The sequence below is a fragment of the Oreochromis niloticus genome, linkage group LG10, assembly GCF_001858045.2.
Source record: "Oreochromis niloticus isolate F11D_XX linkage group LG10, O_niloticus_UMD_NMBU, whole genome shotgun sequence".
NCBI classification, from domain to species: Eukaryota; Metazoa; Chordata; class Actinopteri; order Cichliformes; family Cichlidae; genus Oreochromis; species Oreochromis niloticus.
Window position 1 is genome coordinate 3,776,427 of NC_031975.2, and position 15,823 is coordinate 3,792,249.

General features: G+C 41.4%; 2 protein-coding genes across 2 annotated transcripts; one reads left to right on the forward strand and one right to left on the reverse strand.

Annotated features, from left to right (window-relative positions):
• The first annotated feature begins 5,870 nt into the window (after positions 1–5,870).
• crx (cone-rod homeobox) lies at positions 5,871–9,261 on the forward strand. Its single transcript, XM_003449797.4, has 3 exons — positions 5,871–6,362; positions 7,141–7,292; positions 7,494–9,261. The coding sequence occupies exons 1-3, from the start codon at positions 6,266–6,268 to the stop codon at positions 8,130–8,132; spliced, it is 888 nt and encodes a 295-aa protein (XP_003449845.1). The 5' UTR covers positions 5,871–6,265; the 3' UTR covers positions 8,133–9,261.
• A 2,243-nt stretch (positions 9,262–11,504) lies between these two features.
• On the reverse strand, positions 11,505–15,092 carry h3f3c (H3 histone, family 3C). The gene is made up of 4 exons (XM_003449796.5): positions 14,937–15,092; positions 13,671–13,814; positions 13,316–13,469; positions 11,505–12,868 (listed from the first exon to the last, which is right to left on the reverse strand). The coding sequence occupies exons 2-4, from the start codon at positions 13,796–13,798 to the stop codon at positions 12,740–12,742; spliced, it is 411 nt and encodes a 136-aa protein (XP_003449844.1). The 5' UTR covers positions 13,799–13,814; positions 14,937–15,092; the 3' UTR covers positions 11,505–12,739.
• Positions 15,093–15,823: the final 731 nt, after the last annotated feature.

Below are 15,823 nucleotides of genomic sequence, written 5' to 3' on the forward strand. Positions count from 1 at the left end.
AAGAGTACAGTTTCTCCAAGGAGAATGAAAACGTCAGAAAACATCAGGTAAGCAAAATATCAAAAAACTGTCTACGTTCCAAACAGCTGCAGATGCACTTGATGGAGACAGGAACAAAAGCATCAGTACAGACCAAGAAAACAAATAAACAGTGAATTAATGTTCAAAAAGTCTTGTCAGAACCCATTTTACAGGGAAAAAATCACATAAAGATCAACTTGAACATCCCAGAATGACCAGTGTAGTTCTGGGAGTCTGTTTTAGACAATTCCAGCAGTCAGACACAATTTATCCTGTTCTCACTGTGTTTTACTGTTAGAGCCTAGATTTGACCTTGCAGCTGATACTGTGAAATGCCAGAGCTCTTTGAAGAAGAATGTGATGCTCTCACTGTGTAAACAGTAGCTTGGTAATAACCGACCTTTCTGTGGAGGCTATAATCCCAAACATACGCCCGGGTCAACCCAAGGAGCAAATCAATCCAATCCAGGAACAGTTTGAGGGGTTGTTTCAGTCTCTAGATGTCAATCCCCTTAAAAGGTATTTGGTGGGATTTGAGGAAACAAAATATTACTGGGATGGAAACTTTACTAAATGATGAATGGGCTGAGACTGCAAAATAATCTTTTAGAATAGAGTTTGATATTTAGTGATCGCATCATTAAGATTACTAATTATACTACCGATCTTATCATTATGCCAACACCTGATTATCATGTTACCTGTCTTACCTTAAACCAAGTGTGCAGTGAATAATATGAAACATAACATATATGATAATAACTAATTAGTCCAGTAACATGATGTACAGTTAGAAACCTTTTGTCTGAGGTGTATTTTTGATTTTCTAATCATGTTTTGCTCCTACCACAGCTTTGTCCAGTATGCTGACTTTGCTGTGCTCGATTCTTCAGGCTGGGATTTTACTTCATTTGAAGTATTTGTGCATTATTTCATTTGAAATTTTAGCTGGTTAAATGACCTTGCACTGCAGTTTCCTGTTTCAGAGAGTGAGTATTCCTCAGTTTAGGTGTAGAAAAGGAGAAAGAAACAGCGACTAAAGTTTAAGCTGTTGTAACTGAATGTAAGGAGAGAGCTCTCACTGATATATGAATATGTTAGAATTCTCTCTCTTTTTCTGTTTTTATCTCCACACCAGCAATAGTTCAGTCCATTACAGGAATTTCTACAAATCTGACTTGAATCATAACTTCATCTCAGAGATGAACTGATTAGATGTCAGTGTTGATAGTCAGAGGCCTCAAGTTTATTCTTATTACTGTAAAAGATCAGGTCAGAAATTACACATTTAATTAAAAAAAATAAATAAATTTGTGCAGCCATTTATTTATTTTCCATATCTGTAAACATGTCTGTTGTCATGGTAAAAAAAATAAACAAAAACAACAAAAATAAACTGATAACATCTACTTAAATTCCTTCAGAGTCTTCAATAAATATATTAATCTATAGAAATGTGGATGCAAACTTCAGCTTGACAGGATGACAGACATACAAGATGATTTTCTCAAGAAGCATGGGACTGCATGTCAGCCGTGTTTTATGAGTTAAACACATTTAACTTTGACAGTGTTTCCAAATTGGACAAACAGTGACTGTGGACGTAGCGTTTTCAGTGGGAGAAACGTTTGGTCACTCATCCAGGTGACTTCTTCAGTCTCAGCTAACTGCAGGCTATCTTATAAACAGTACATTTGCATGATGACTGAAACTAGCTCAACTCAGTGGACCAACACCTCAAATTCACCAGGGGGAATATGAAAAGTGGCAGGTAGGCTTCCTTAGACTGTGAGATTTCCAGCAGAAATTTGGGACATTTAAAAATTGATGTGCACCGTAAACCTACGCATACGGATCAATATTTAAGGTTTGACTCTCATCATCCACTGGAGCACAAACTGGGTGTCATCAGGACGCTACAACACAGAGCGAACACCATCCACACAGACACCGCGGCCAGAGAAGCAGAAGAACATCACATCAAGAAGGCCCTGAGTAAATGTGGTTATCCCAGCTGGACATTTGTCAAAGCTGGGAAAGCGCCTAAAGAAAGCTCCAGCCGATCCAGGAGAGAAGGACAAACGCTGCCTAAGTGAAAACCTGTAGTGATCCTGTACGTGTCAGGAGTATCGGAACAGTTGAGACACATTTTTTTCTAAACACCACATCTCTGTGGCTTTCAAACCCCAAAACACGCAACAGAGTAACATAGTGTACGCTGTTAAGTGCCAGGAGAATTGCCATGATTTATACATCGGGGAAACCAAACAACCTCTGGCTGAGCGGATGGCACAACACAGAAGAGCCACCTGATCAGGCCAGGACTCTGCAGTCTATTTACACCTACAGGCCAGTGGACACTCTTTCAACGACGAGGATGTACACACCCTGGACAGGGAGGAACGCTGGTTTGAGCGCAGAGTCAAGGAGGCCATTTACGTGAAAAGGGAAAGACCATCTCTGAATCGAGGAGGGGGCCTAAGGGTACATCTGTCACCATCTTAAAATGCTGTAATTCAGGCATTCCCAACTCTCTGTGAATGGTACTCATGACCATTGATCAATGGACCTTCAGATCAGTGGTTGTTGATCATTGATGATGACAATTTGCATATTACTCATCAAGGAACTGACCTCCCAGCCCATTGTTCCTTCAGTGGGCTGGTTTTAGTCATTGTGCAAATGTACTGTTTATAAGATTGGGGAAACCTGCAGTCAGCTGAGACTGAAGAAGTCACTTGGATGAGTGACGAAACGTTTCTCCCACTGAAAACGCTGCGTCCAGATGAACACAATCAACCTTTTGGGATTTATAGTACTGGTCTGATTCAGCTAAACTGGACATGAATTGCATATGAATGGCCTGTTGGCCTGTTTTAGGTCATGCCGAAGCATCTCATCACCGTTTTAAACCCCAAAATAGCATATATTATTAAATCAGAATCATTTGGAACCAACAGTCTTTCTGCAGTTTCCCTACAATCTAATATCCCTCCCCTATATAAGGAAGCATGTTTACATCTAGGTAACCATGCTGTAAGAGACAGGCCTGAACCTTTAAGGCAAAAAATAAGGACAAAGTCTGACTGCAGAAAATTAAATAATAGTTTCTGAGGTCGTCAGAAGAAGCCATAAGAGGCACAGCTTTCCAAAGTGTTCCCATGATAGTCATTTAAAAATAAATAGAAAAAATAAAAAACAACACTCACTGTGGCTCAAGTAAAAAAAAAATCAAAGTTGATATGAAAAAGAGTAACAGATGACAAAAGAGGGAAACAGCTGGAAGTCAAGAGCCATGTGATCTGTCAGTAAGAAACTCCCTGTAAAGAAAATAAATCCATTTTCTTCAACATCTATGGGACAGTGCCAATAAATTATAATATAAGTGACAACATCTAATAATGACAGAAGGTTTTTTTTGTTGAATTATTAGCACAGTTAAGATATGATATGATGAGATAAGGGATAGTGCTTTAATATAAATGAAAAAGGTTAAAGCTCACACCGTTACATTTAGTATTTATTTATTTAATTCAAATTTTAGTTAATTGTAAGTCTTAGCAGTTAGTTTTGGAGTTCCACAGGGTTCTGTGCTGGGACCAACATCTTTCTTATTGTACATGTTTCTCTTAGTCAGTAGAATGTTTTATAATTAGAACACACAGAAGACATTTCCTCTGGTATGCAGATGATACGGAGTTATACTTATCTATGAAGCCAGATGGCACAATCAGTTAAACCATATTCATGGTAGCGCATTCAAATTCACTCACTTGTAGTCATTCCTAGTACTCACTTGTGCCTCTCCTTCCTCTTGGGCACGAGTAGCCTTGCCTAAAACCCCCATCTTTGTAAACTACCATCTCTGACTACTTTCTGTTGCGTCGTGTCACCACATCCTATAGGGACACATCTCTTATTAATAAAATCAGAGAAATTTGACCTTAATCTCATCATTCTGCATTTTTGAGTCCACCTGTTCTTGTTGAGTTTAAAACACATCCCATGTCAGGATGTTGATTTCTTACTTCCTATCCTATTATCAGGATGTCTTACTATATTATTAAAATGAAACAGAATTAAATTAATGTGCAACCATGAAAGAACTGGGTGAGACAAATGTCTCTGACAGTACAGTGCTCCAACGGGTGTGAGTCCCAACCTGGCTGGTAGTTGGGGGCGGGGGCTGGTGGGCTGTTTAATGGCGTTCTGTGTGGAGCTGCTGGTGGCACCTGGTTTGCACAGAGGAGATTACTACAATGTGTGTGTGTGTGCAGGGTGAGTGATTGGTCCTGACAGCAGTCTCTGTATTGCTGGCTGGCCTGCAGATTTAGCCGACCTGTTTTAGACACTCTAATCTGGATTAACTGCAGCAGTGTGTCAGTTGGGACGAGGACCGGAGCCTCCCCCACCCCTGCCCCTTCACCTGCTTTTCCTCTCACTTCCCCTCCATCCATCCACCCATCCATCTGTATGTGGGTCTTTTCTCCCTGCCTTCCATCCACCTGGTTACCTGGTCTCTGTCTTCTTTACCATCTTTCTGAGATTTAAGGCCTGGTTCAGCACACAAATCACAAAATATTCAGTTGCAAATATAAATGCTGGTTCACTTGATTCACTGTGCAAATGTCTCTATAAGTCCTGCTTTTGGGGGAAGGGTAGGGATTAAACCAGCTCAGTCCTCTTCCCTATTTCCCTATTTGTTATTGCAGCCGTAGGAAGAGCTGTCCCACTGATGAACAGAGAGCACATTGCAATCATCAAGTGTGCAGTGTTTGTACACCATGTATGATCGTTTGTTTTTAAACAAACATAAATCAGTCAGAAAAGATTAGCAGTGTTTAATAAAGAGAACATCACTGTTCAACAACACCAACGCCCTAAATGAAAATAAAACAGAACAATTAAATAGCTTATAGTAAAACATTACTCTTTGATGAGGCATAATTTAACAGTCTAATAAAACAACAACAAAGCTCGTCGAAGCCAGAACCCTATATAAACCTGTAAAGGTGCCTGTCAGTCACGCATGTACAGTATGATACACTCACTCCTGAGGTTGATTCTCTCATCACTGGCAACAACCTGCTCCACAAGAACAGTTTGGGACTAAAGCGACCCCAACTGTGTGTTTTTAATCCATTCCCATGTAAACCCGAGGTGTCTCCTTCAGGTGCAGCAGCTCTGAGTTCTCTGTTGTGCGCTCTCTCCTCTCCTTCCAGCGCATCTTCTTGTCTTACTTTTTTGGTTCAGTTTACCTGCTGACCCATCCAATTCACACCCCTGCAGTGCTGCTGCTGTTGTTCCATCCCGCACTGCCACTGAACGGATTGCTCTGTCTTTCCTCTCTTTATCTGGAGATAAGATACTTACTTTTGAGATAAAGCATATTATGATAAATCAAATGAGCTTTATCGCTTTTGTGCATCTGGGTGTTTGTGTGTGTGTGTGTGTGTGGGGGGGGGGGGGGGGGGGGGGGTGTTAATACAGCTGCTTTGCAGATAGATATAATCTGTGAATCTATGAAGTGTTGCAGATGTGCAGCAGGTTCACTGATCATCAGGGCAAAATGACTGAACATGACCTGTGGGAACTAACTTTTTGTAGGCATTGTAGTTTTCATACTAGAAATTATTTTTTATTTTGATTAACTACACAGGTTAGGGTTGTGGACTGTATGTTTAAAATATACAATCAGACGGAAAATGATATATTTAATATGTTTGGGGGGGATATCTATATTATTAGAATAAATTGTTCAGGCAAAGTATTGCGCGTGCCTGCCTCTGTGTGTATGTGTGTGTGCGTGTGTGTGTGTGTGTGTGTGGGAGGGGTTTGTTGGAGACACTTGCTCCCTCTAATTAGCAGTGTGCGCCGGTAAAGAAACTCAGTGGAGCGACCTCACCAAGGCGCAAAGGCATCCGAAGGCCACTTCACCTGTGTGATGACTTTGACTGTGTGAAGTTGGACAGAGAGTCGGTCCGGATGCTCGCTGCTCTGCGGTGAGCTGCCCAGCTTAGCTGACAGTCGATTACAGCTGAAAGAGCAGTTTAAGAAAGAAGGAAAGAGAAAGAAGCACTTTGACGCTTGTTTTGTGAACTCCTGCGCGCCCCGCTTGTCCGTTCAGCGCCTGGCCTCGGACACACCGACTTGTTGCCCCGGCTGAGCTCTGAGGGGGCCACGGCTGCTGTGTTGCGTGTCCGACCTACAAGTCAGCGACAGGACTTAAAAGGCTGCTGTAAGGATGATGTCCTACATAAAGCAACCCCATTACACCATGAACGGGTTAAACGTGCCTGCCCCTGGAATGGATGTGCTTCACACAACCGTCGCTTATCCACGTAAGTTTGAACTTTTACAGGAAAAAACAAAAAATACGCATTTCTGTCATCACAGTTTCTAGTATCAGGTTTGTCAGAATGGTGCGTAAAACGCGCAGGTTTCAATGCTTTAGCAAACGAAAACATACTTTTTCTGTCAGTGACTGATGCTGAATATAGTCTCTAATTATTACGCTGGACTGAGTAAAATTGAATATTTCGGAAGAACTGTCGTAGTAAGAGATATTTTGACCGTCAGTCTTTAAACTTCCACATGCAACTCTGTGGATATTTATACGTGATTTTTTAATCAAATGGAAAACTATTAGTTCTGAATTCCGATCAACATAGATTGTTGTTGTTGGCGTTTTGTTAACTTTTCTTGGCGGCTTCATTAACGCTCAGATTGGTATTTTATATATTAGAAATTCTAATATATGAAGTGCTTGAAATAATTCTTGTTCTTCTGCAAATACACCCAGGCAGTTGGCTCTATGCACCATGAAGGGTAGACTCACAGGACTTTTAATGGAAATCCTAGTTTATGAAATAAAAAGTCGCCGTTTCTGCTTCTCACAGTAAAGTAAACATATTAACAACTGGCATACTGAGATATTTGTATTGATATTTGTATTTGTTGTCATCCACGCACAAACAAAACTCTCCAAAGAATCACTTGAGCACTTGCTGTGTTCTTTTTCTACAAAGATTATTCAAATCACTCACACACAGGCTCATAATTCATGCCGCCCCTCCGTTGATGTTAGCACGATAATCCCCTCTCTGTCATTTGTTTCAGCCACTCCCCGGAAGCAGCGCAGGGAGCGCACCACCTTCACCCGCACACAGCTGGACATCCTGGAGGCGCTCTTCTCAAAGACCCGCTACCCAGACATCTTCATGAGAGAGGAAGTGGCCCTCAAGATCAACCTGCCTGAGTCACGTGTCCAGGTACTGCAGAAGTAGGCTACTGCCAAGATGGAGGCTACTGGGTTCAGGCCTTGTGGGTTCCTCATAGTGAGCCGTGTTATGAACTTCTGCATAGAAGTCTATGTCTATGCCTCTGTAACCCAAACCTCTGATTATTAATAAGTTATGACATGTCTACATGACTGGTAACATGCTGAATCTATTTTGTTTTGGTGATCTCAGGTTTGGTTTAAAAACCGCCGTGCCAAGTGCCGCCAGCAGCAGCAGCAGAGCAGCGGCCAGTCCAAGCCCCGGCCTCCCAAAAAGAAGGCCTCGCCAGCGCAGGAGCCTAGCATTCCTGATCCCGTTCCTAACCCATCTGGCTCATTCAGCCCCTCCTCAGCCCAGTCGGGCCCCAGCCTGGCCCCGAGCTCCAGCACTGGAAACACTGCTGTGTCCATCTGGAGCCCAGCCATCTCACCCCTGCCAGACCCCTTGGCCTCCTCCTCGGCACCCTGCATGCAGCGGCCCTCACCTTACCCTATGAGCTATGGCCAGCCGTCAGCCTACACCCAGGGCTATGCCAGCACAACCTCCTACTTCACTGGCCTGGACTGCAGCGCCTATCTGTCCCCCATGCATTCACAGTTGTCAGGCACCGGAGGTGCTCTCAGCCCCATTGCTGTGCCCTCTATGGGGGGCTCCCTAAGCCAGTCCCCAGCATCTCTGTCTTCACAGGGCTACAGCACTGCCTCTTCCCTGGGCTTCACCTCTGTCGACTGCCTGGACTACAAGGACCAGCAGGCCTGGAAGCTGGGCTTCACCACAATGGATTGCCTGGATCACAAGGACCAAAACTCCTGGAAGTTCCAGGTTCTCTAGAAAGGGTGTCAACATGCCACGTGCATCAGTGAATCCCATGTAAGATAGGGCAAAGCAGTTCTCAGTTTGTCATTTGTAAGATTATCTGTAGGAAATGCATTTGATTTAAAAGGTTTGGAGATGAACAAATGAATGACTGTCATCGATGCTGCCTGACTGCAAATCATGTCTGTTTTCTTCTTCATGTTATCTTAAATAAGAGAACAAACGCCTTTAAACAGTTTGAAGGAAAAGACTGGAGAAACAACACAAGCTATCTCTTTCTCTCGCGCACACACACACAGACACACACACACACACACACACACACACACACTTTTTTGTGTTCCGTTTGCATAGAGTGAAAGGAGAGCTTTTTGTCCTGGAGGAGCTCCTGTAGGTCCTCCTTCAGGGTTACTTTATTTTGAGCTATTTATTATTATTAATATTATTATTTGAAGTTCCATTTGAATATCTAATTTGACTGCATTTAGATCTTTTTTAGCTTTCGTGTTAAGTATTATAGTGTTCACCTTTAGTGTCATCATCTTGATCTGTTTGATGGAGAAAAAAATAGATTTTCTGTTTTAAATGTGACACATTAAAGTGATCTATTCTTTACATGTTTGTGCACTGATGATCAATGGGATGAATTCCAGTTTGAAAGTGTAGCTTTAGAGGATTTGGAAGACCCAGTTAGGGGTCAGTGTGAAGTGGAGTTTGGATGTAAAGTGGCCATGTTGTAGCAGTGGGCTCTGGAGCTGCCATGTTTGTCATAAGGCCTGCATGGCTCTCACTGTTCCATCTTGGTTATTTTAGCTTATCTGATTCTGGGAGTGTTCCAATCCTCTTAGAATCCCTTCAGCAATGCCCTAAGTGAATTAGTTAGGATTATTGCCCTCCCTCCCTCTGTCTGTCACCTACCTCAGCCTCTTCTTCCACTTCCATTCCCCTCTTTTTCCTGTTTCCCTCCATCTTTTCTGTCTATTCTCTCCCATCAGCTTTGCAGTATTACGTTTTCCTCCACCTCTGGCTGTTTTCTCTCTTAAAGCCTTTTCAGTTTAGGTGTATCTCTGTTGTCATGCACATCTCCCCAAAACAGCTGTCTCACTGACACCAGTGCAGTTTAATAAAGTGCTTTTTGCTTACAGTTGTTTTATTAATTGTGTTAGCTCACTATCAGCTGAGCGATTCCACTTCTTTTACCCTCATCACTCCTCCACCGCTCCTCTGACAGTCCCAACATGCCCTGATTACTGCAACACTAACTTACCCCTGACATCACATAGCTCCAGTTTGTGTTTTGCAGTAGGTTTGGTCAAATTTTTTAATAAATTCCATGTTTTTACCCAAAATGGAACAGTTTGCCATCTAAGCTGAGTATCACAAAAACCCTTCATGTCAACCACACTAGTGTAAAAGGTTTGATGACACATTTCTGATGCCATTCTGATATTTACAGTAATACCAGTTTTTGTTGCCAAGCAAATGATCTGATCACAGCCCTTGACTATGAAAATGTAGCGCAGCGAGAGTAGTGAGCGGGTAGCAACGGACATTTCAAAGCATTTTCCTGCACTCGACACTGACCTAATCCCACTCTGTGCTCCGTTTAATCCCTCTGCCCTCCCTCTCTGTGGTGCAATTGGTTAATCCCTGCATCTGCATGCCCTGATTGGTTAACCTCTCTTGGACGGTGCAGTGCACTTGTAATCTCCCCCCTCAGCACAGAGTGTTTCAGACAGACATTTGCGCTGTAATCCCACAGAGGAGCAGATGTGATGGGGGATGGACGGCACTGAGCAGACCTTGAGGAAGGTGAATACGGGAAAGCTAAAACACCACAGACAGTCTGCGAAGGAAGAAGAAAGAAATTTAATCAAGAAGTTCAAGTGTTATAACGAGTAAACGTTACAGGTTAAAAACATAACACAAACTAAATGTTAACTATCTAGAGCCTAGAGGTCAGCTGATGTAGCTTAATTTCCAGTTGGTGCACGGACTAAACTAGGCTAAACTCAGTTGTTTTAATAGAGTGGAGAAAATACAATACAGCTAAAAGTTAGAAAAAAGATGATGATTATTAATATTATTATTATTTTATATCCAACATTTTTTAACTTCAAAACAGAGTTCAGATTTAAAAACATCTCCCAGGTTTTATCAGTCTGCTTGGTGTCTTTGGTCCATGAACCAAGTTGACTGTAGGCAGAGATGATATAAGAAACTGTACTGATAACCAACACATCAGATTTGTTTTCAGGGAAGTTTATAAAATGTTGGCATCACTCAAGAATTTAAGATAATCGATGTTACTGGGCTTTTGGATAGCAGTGAGGACTCTAACGGTGTCAATTCCATAGCATTGGTGGGGAACACTATCAAAGATCTGGCTGAGTAGCAGCATCTCACTGAAAATAAAAGCAAACTGAGCCCCGAGGAACGCCACAAAAAACAGACAACAAGGACGCAAGTGTCGTCTCTGTCTGCAGAAAAGGTAGCCATTAGCTTAGCCAGGGATCTTCTAATTCAAACCCAGATTTCGAGATGATCCAGAGAGTATATTGGACAACGTTTGGGACAGAGTTGCTCTGTTTTAGTGCTTTTAGACGTGGTTTCTCTGTTAAAGCATAATTTTAATATAAAATACATGAACTAAAATGAAACTGAAATCTCTTTCTCCAGTACCTTAGATAAATATGTTCACTTCCAAATTTTTCTAGAACTTTTCAGTAACTGAGGATCTAGTTTTTCTATATCTATAGATTTTGGGGTGGTATTAAATTTACTTTAATTCCACCTCTTTTTAGATTAATTTACTATAATAAACCAATCATTTTTATGTTCAGTAATTTTTTAAAAATAGTTCACAGGCAGATTCAGACCTTAACATGCTAAATGCCAAACTGTGACCTGCAGTTTTGTATGTCCAAAAATAACATTTCTTTCACACCTCTCACCTGTATTAATTTGCCACACATGGTGCTTTTTCCCCACTTATCTTTCCAGGATTTGTTCACCTTATTTGACTCATGAGTGATGTCAGTGGTGAAAATACTTTTATGTAAATAGATCATTTTTTACTACACAAAATTCAGTTACTAAATGTTTTGCCTGTGAAAAAAAACCTGTCCCCATTAGAGGCTCTGTACGATGTGCTGGCAGCGTTTCTTCTACTTTCTTTTTCTTTGAACATGCGTGATACGGGGGTCACGCCTTACTTATCTTTATGGACTGTTTTATTGACGAGTTTGCTGGCCGTTAAATCCTTATTTGTTTAAGGTCTCCCCCATGTGGACGTTTGGTTTCTCTGCACTGATAAACAGCACGGCTTTCTGTTCAGGTTGAACTGCAGCATACGTAACGCAAACATGACACACAAACTCCCATCCATGTGTTTTAACATCTATTTATTACCACCATAATATGAGAAATTTGGAAAATACAAAGATCAGCTTATTTATACGTCTGAAAATCTCAAGGAATAAGAAAAATATAAAAGAAAAAAGTATGAGGTTATACTGTGCATCCCAAATTTTAATAAGGGACAGATTATATGCTCAGGTGTAGAGAAGCTGCAGGAGACACACAGACCCTAAACATGCAGAGGTTCACTATGTCAATTCATACTGGTGTGACAAGTATAATGCTAATCTGTGGTGACAGAGAGAGATGGAGGCTGAATGTGTGACGACTAATCTACAGTGAACAGAAGAGGAGACGGTGAGACCCCGCCCCCTCGTGGCTGCCATTAGAATTGAAGTTTCCTTGGAAAATGGAGAAGCCCTTCCTGATTTTCTAAGACAAATCACTGCAAACAAAAAGACCCTAACTGATAATGTTGATACTATTAATTGCTTTTTTCCTCCTATTTTGATAATGGTATAAGTGGTAAAGGAGGAGATGCTCCTCTATGAATTAGATGTGTAAAAAAAATAGACACCATATCCACAACAATAATATTCTTAAGAAACCAAGAGATTTTTGTTTGAGCACAGCTGGTTTGGAAGATCAGTTTTCACAGGAGCACACAAACAAACAAGAGCAGGTTTCACAGGTGACGGAGGTGCAGTGAAAAGCTACAGCTGCAGAGCAACAGGAGAGTCGAGGTGCAGAGGGACGCACTGAGCAGGAGGATGTTCAGAGGGGGCGGAGGCCTCGGGACTAGTTTTAATAGCACCCTGCTGTGGAAGTTGCAGCTCCCCTTAAGCAGACTAACCCCTCGGCCTTGTCCCTCTGCTTTGGCTCTGTTTGCCACAAAAACTGCACCTGCTCATCTCCAGGTGAGCTCACTGTGGGGCTTCCAGATTTGAAGTAGACCCCAAACCCAGGGATGCATGTTTGCCTATGTGTGCACATGTGCACCTGATCTGCAAAACCTTTACATGCACGAAGAAGGTACCCTAAAACATTTGGTGAAGACAAAAAAAATTACAAATTGATCAGACTTCAACATATTTCTATCTCTTCATAATCAAGATTACTCTAAAGTCTACCGAGAAGCTGGGTAGGCTGGGGAGAGAATGGAATAGGGACGGGTGGAGGTGGGTGGATGGAGTAAAATGAACGAGTAAAGGCAGGGATGGGTAAAGAAAAATAGGACAGAGATGAAACATCAGGGAGGCCGTCTAAGCGCGCTCTCCACGGATACGGCGTGCCAGCTGGATGTCTTTGGGCATAATAGTGACACGCTTGGCATGGATGGCACACAGGTTAGTGTCCTCAAACAGACCCACCAGGTACGCCTCACTAGCCTCCTGTAGGGGACAAACACAAACAACATTAGCAGTACATATTAATGATGTTTTAATATAAGAGAAACTTTGACCTGCTACATGGTTAACGTGTAGTCCTTAAATATCGATAGCTGAAAGCACGAAATTCTCTAACAGCCTCTTAAAAGTCATAACAAAGGACTATTTAAGACAGACTTGCATTTAATATGCTGATACCCTTCAGAGTTCACATTACAAGTTAAACTCATGGACCGAACATTTGGAAACCTCTTCACAGAGACACATTGATAAGTCAAAAATTAGTGCAGCTAATCGTACTAAGTGCTAAAAAACAGTTTTGGAAAAAAAACCCCTAATCAACCAAAATCTAGAAGAATAAGGCAAGTGACAAAGCTTCTACTAGCAAAAAAACAAACTGTTAACAGCATGGACCTCCTGCCCACATCCAACATAGCAGTGTGGCTTCACCTGCAGAGCTCCAATGGCAGCGCTCTGGAAACGTAGGTCAGTCTTGAAGTCCTGAGCAATCTCCCTCACCAGGCGCTGGAAGGGCAGCTTACGGATCAGAAGCTCAGTGGACTTCTGGTATCGACGGATCTCTCTCAGAGCCACCGTACCAGGCCTAAAACGCATGACCTCAAGCTCAGTACAATCATTTATTCATTTATTTATTTATACACCTCTCAGTAATGTTGACAGTTAAGGCTGAGTCTCCCTAATTAAAATACTTTTTGTGGCTCCGTGCAGAATTTTCAGGTTAAGGATTGCTCATCAAACTTCATCCTGATAAGGATCAAGTGATGTGACTCAAAATGAATATTACCTGTAACGATGGGGCTTCTTGACACCACCTGTGGAAGGGGCGCTCTTGCGGGCAGCCTTGGTGGCCAGCTGCTTACGAGGAGCCTTTCCTCCAGTGGACTTACGAGCAGTCTGCTTGGTACGAGCCATTACGACAGAGTATCACCTGACGGAATACAAAACCCCCCCAAACAATGTATCTGTTTCTATTCACTTCATCATCACATTTAATCGTTGCACACTGGACAAATGATCCTTCTAAGCTAGTCGCCTTGAACTCAGATAAATAACTAAATTAATTAAAGTTTCCAATATTCAGTCCAGCAACTTCCCCCCTTTTACCAGTACGTTTTATTTGTTATCAAGTAATTCTGCATTTTGAGTTTTTAATATTTTTGTATCAATTATTAATGGATTAATCATTAAATATGTTATAAATACTTGGTTCCATTAAGTAAAACGTCACCTCGTTAAGTCTCTGTTTTAACTCTGTGTATCTTTATTTCTTTAGAAATGTAATTACTACAAATAACATTTAACCCCACGGTTTGGTGAAACCTACGTTTACATAAGGTGCTACAGAATTTTGCTCTATAACAGTGTAAAGCATAACCTACAGAGTAGTTTTCTTTTCGGGCTCTTCGTAAGTCATTTTGGACCTCCTGATAAAACTTTTCCCCCGGGCTTGGCCGCTGCACAAACACTAAGACTTTAGCCAATCTAGAGACTGTGGGATCCCAATTACACCAATCACAACCTTCAACAGGCCGTCACTCGGAATCCCACCAATCAGCTGTGGCTCCACTGTACACCCACACCAATGATGTTTCAGCCAGGAGCATTTTAGGGCGGGACAAGTATTGTTAACTCCGCCTCATACCGCAAGATTATGGCCGCAGACCGAAACGAACCTACCAATACACAGGCAACGAGCGGGACGTAAACTTTGACATTTTCCCACCAAAACAGAAAGTGTGTGCTCACAAGAGCATTAACAAAACGTAGGAGACAAGTGAGTGTATCGAAAAACAGTCAAAGACGGATGAAGTAGAGGTATTTTAAAGCGAAAAAGCGAGGTAGAAATCGCCGCTGAAAGTGGACTAGATATTTCGGCAGTGGAAGTACTGAGCCGTTTTTCTCTGCCTGGGGAAGCTGCTTTCTCTTTTCACAACACCATCGAAAAAAACACGATATTAAAGCAAAAAAATAAGTTTATCTACTCTATTTTCTCCACCAAATGGTTACTATTGTTCTTAGTTAAGAAATAATTAAGGAATTTTTTACTTACCGGGGGTGAATTTTGTCTCTTTTCTTCGCAAGGATACAAGTGTGTTCTGGTTGTCTGGCAGTGTCAGATATTTACTATCTCTCACACAATGGAAGCAGAGCGAGCAGGAGCAAAATGGCGCCCGTGTCAATCATCTGTCTCCCACAATGCAATGGTAACATTTGTAAACAATCTAACTTCATTTCCTCAAGTTTCCTCCTTTAAACTCCAACGATGTAGAAAACACTAGATCAAGAAAATCATAAAATAATTACGTTTTCGACTTTTTTTTTTTTTAACACTTTCCCTCAAAATCGTGTGTTAAGAAATGTAAAACGCAAAACCAATGAGATAATATGATAAATATCAGGGAACAAGGCACAATTTCACTTCGACGAACAGTAGGGAAATGAGAAGGAAATGGATAACACTGAACATTTTTTAGAACAAACCAAATATTTGTTATTCGCAAAATAAATTAGTCCAGATTAATTAAAAAATACATTCAAGTCTAAAGGAAAAATATTTCTCTTTATCATACTAAAAATATAATGTGAGTGTGCTAACCGAAATGAAAAAGTATTACTTGCCTCTTTTAGTAATTATGGATCTTCGTTATAAATTCAAACGGGAAACTGAATATTGACGATAAACATGACAGCTATGTCATATCAATCCTACTGTAATTGTTTTGTTTTTTTTAAATTTTACATCAGGTTTCTGATCAGTATATGAAACAGGAGGGAAAACAAAGTACAAGCACAGTTCTAAACTCTGCAGTTCTCTTGCCAAACCTGAGAGGTTTTGTTCTTGTGGTGGTGGTATGATTTCAACACAATCTCCTTCATGTAGGTCACTTTTAAGCATTAGATATTATACCAAAGTTGGGAGAAGACAATTACATTTAA